The sequence below is a fragment of the Atta cephalotes genome (genome assembly GCF_000143395.1).
Source record: "Atta cephalotes unplaced genomic scaffold scaffold00084, whole genome shotgun sequence".
Taxonomy (NCBI): Eukaryota; Metazoa; Arthropoda; class Insecta; order Hymenoptera; family Formicidae; genus Atta; species Atta cephalotes.
In genome coordinates, this window is record NW_012130148.1 from 159,501 (window position 1) to 163,268 (window position 3,768).

Genomic DNA, 3,768 nt, shown 5'->3' on the forward strand with positions numbered 1-3,768 from the left:
ATATATATATATATATATATATATATATATATATACATATATATATATATATATATACATTCATATCACCGGTTGGTCTTGTCGATGACAAACTAAAGCGGAAAACGAGTCATCTCAACAGAATGCATCTCATGACACTGACCGAGCAAAATCGCAACAAAAAATTTTTTCGTCTCAACATGTATAATATTTAATTAATATACTATAATTAATAAACTTCTGCTCGATTAATGTAATTAAAATTTTATGTATATAGGGTGTGTCTGAAATAACGCCAATTAATCATGCTATTCCTAACAAAAAAATCAAGTCGAAAAGTCCTCTACTATTTTCCAATTTTCGCAATATTTTTTTTCATCACCCAATGAAAATGTCTAATCGAATACAAAATGCTTAAAATCACGTGATATATAAGACAACTTTAAGATATCTTTAAGAGATTCTTTAAGAAACATCTTCACAACATATTTCACAAAGAACACTGAAAGATATCTTAAAATTATCTTATACATCGATTTTATTCGTTTATTTGGCAATCTTTCGAAATTAATATCTCGATAATTATTTTGTAAATTGCAAAATGATAAACTTTTCGATTCAGGTTTTTTTTATTAGAAATAGCACTGTATTAATGGGCGTTATTTCAGATGCACCCTTACACATACTGAGGTAAAAAATTTAAATGCTAATTCTATGCCAAAACGGCAAATTTCATTTGCATATAAAGAGATCGCAAATTATTTGCAGGTATAACAAATATTTATTCTTTTTTTGTACCCGCTACAAAAATGATTTGCGACAAATGCAAAATATTTGTAAAATATGCAAATTTGTTAGAAATATCAAACAAATTTGACAATTATATTTTGTGTTCCCCCTTTCGTATTCATAGCAAATTTTCCCCTCTCTCTCCCTCTTTTTAAATATACACTTTATCTTAGAATGTTTTGAGGAGAGAGCTTCAACTTAATATAAAATCAAAATTTCCAACACAAACAGAAGTCACTTCTGTGTAAAATAGAAATCTAGATTGCATAAAGTATAGCGTATAAAAAAATATATTTGCAATTTATTGAAATCCATAAAATTTATACGTATGTTAAAACATACATCATGCATAATGTATATATTTAGAAAGATGGTAACCGGCTTGACTTCGCGAATATTTCTGACAAGATAATACATTTTCTAATCTAAGATTTAATAATCTTCAAAGAAAAAATTGCAAGAGGAAATATTGTAATATTAATAATAACGGATACAATCAGCTCGTTTGACAATTAATTTTGTTCTGTCATAAATAAAATTTTGAATATAGAAATTATTTGACAATCAAATGATAAATATATCTATATAAAAACATGAATCTATAATTGTTGTACGCAAATTGAAAGCAGTCGAAAATTATCTCAGTATAAAAGACTTAATTTAAAATATAATGCATGAAATATTAATGTACCAAAATATATATTAAATACTTATACTATACTTATTATGTATGTTTACTATACAAAAGCAGTTAACGTTGCTTTCAACAAAAATATCTAAAAGTTTCTGGTAATTTAAAATAAAGATTACTTTTCAATTTATTCTCTTTTTTAAAAACATAATTCTTTTATAAAAGCAATATTTTTTTATAAAAATAATTTAATCAACAGAATAAAATTAACTGAGATTTTATAAATCTTAATCATTCTTCTAAATCTAAACAATATGTGTGTGTGTGTGTGTGTGTGTGTGTGTATAAAAGCAAAACAATTAAAAGCTATAATTTTCACAAATAATCTGAACATATAATAACTATAATAACAATAATTAAAACAATGAAATGAATCGAGAAGTTTAAACACAAAAAACAGAGAAATATCATCAATTACAACTAGTAATCTAGGTGCTTACAATTAGTAATATTTATATGTAAATACAACTATATAAGTTCTGTATATTGTGCGCTTATTTGGTTTATTGGATTTGAAACACAATCATGAAGTAAAATACTAATCTTACTTAATCGTCTTCACAATAATGGTATTAACACCTTAAAAAGATAACCTATTACGAAAAATATTACTTCAACCGGGATTTGAGAACTCGGATTTGAGAATTAAATAAATTATCTAATAATTAAATAAATTATTAATCTTAAATTCCATGTGGGCGTTCTATTCGATCACCAAGGCATGTAATGATATTAATCGTAATGTTTTTCAGGTCACATGAAATAAACAGTATTAAGTGAAATAGACCAAAAAACGTTTAAACACAAATAAGAAGAGAAATTCCAAATAGCAAAAATAATAATTATATTTGTATAATGACATATGAATATTACTAACAATAAACATCAACAACAACCTGCTTTAATTGAAAATTGTATTTCTCCTTAATAATTAAAATATTTGTACATATTCGTATAATTAGTATGTCACAATGTTTTATAAATGTAAACAAGATTATTCGCAATATTAAAAGATATATACAAAAAATTATAACATTTCGACTTACCTTTTAGCTGCGTGGTCTCAATTGCGAACATGTTCAGCGCCAAAAGCTGAAGTAAACGAGTACCAGGAAGCGGTAGTGGCGAGTGCTGCAACAAAGCTCTGAATTCCTTCAGCATTTGAACACCGGCTTCTTGAAAAGTTTCCATTCTGAAAAAAGAATACAATGTTTTTATACTCTTACAACATTTATATTTTGTAACATCAAAAATGTAAATCACCTGACTGTTATTAAATCTACTTGATTAAATCTACTATTTTATTTCAAATATTAATTTTGAGGAAGCCACTTGACTAAAAATCGAATAAGAGAGAATAATAGAGAAGTTAAATAAATGAAATTTCTTTGTTCCAGCACATCTTAAATTTCCATTTATTTAACCTATCATTATCAATAAGTTAAATTTTAATGTTAACCATTATTGATATACATATATATATATAAACAGCCCGAAAGTGAGTGGTGATAATTTTAGATGATTAATAAACAATGTTTATTCGCTTTAAGCAATAAAAGACATTTACGTATATTTATATATACGTATGGTTCAAAATAACAATTCAAGTTTGATATCACTTAATAATATTTGTTAAAATCTTATATATTTTGATAATTACAAAGTTTTTAGAGAAATTCATAAGTATATACTCTGACGTGTAAAATCAATTATTTCCTATTAACACATTGAAATATCAATAACAATATTTCAAGTGTGATAAGTAATTCAAAATACTATTCGCTTTCCTTCATCTTCGAAAACGCCTAATAGGAACAATTAATAGCAAGGAAAACGTTTCTCAACATTAGTAACCGTGTAAATATCTTGTTAATCGATCCATCTCTAAATAATCGAGTTTAGATCGAAATCGGCGAATCTGTGACCCACGACGGCGGTTAATCCGAGACCGATGATAAAGGAGGACGAAGGTTGGCCGCGAGGTCTAGAGTCGCCAAGGGGCCTTCCTCGTAAACACGGCAACGGGAGATCTCGCATAGCGGACGCTATCTTTCCCACAGCCTCTTTTCGCGTAGCGTACCGTCTACATACATATATATACAATATATAGTTATACATGTATAGTTATAAATATATATGCATATTTATATATATATGCATATTTTACATATATATATATATATATATATATATATATATATATATATATAGATAATAATTATAGTAGTACGTACTACTACATAGTATATACTACCTACCGTACGTCGTACGTCGTTACGTACGTACGTAGTTAAGTTCGTTACGACCTA

At 26.7% G+C, this 3,768-nt stretch overlaps 1 protein-coding gene across 1 annotated transcript in view; it reads right to left on the minus strand.

Moving 5' to 3' along the window:
- The window catches only part of LOC105624640 (telomerase-binding protein EST1A), a 111,645-nt gene that overhangs the window by 84,295 nt on the left and 23,582 nt on the right, over positions 1-3,768 (minus strand). Inside the window, 1 exon segment of the mRNA XM_012205997.1 lies at positions 2,506-2,651. Within this exon segment, the coding sequence (XP_012061387.1) occupies positions 2,506-2,651 (146 nt within the window).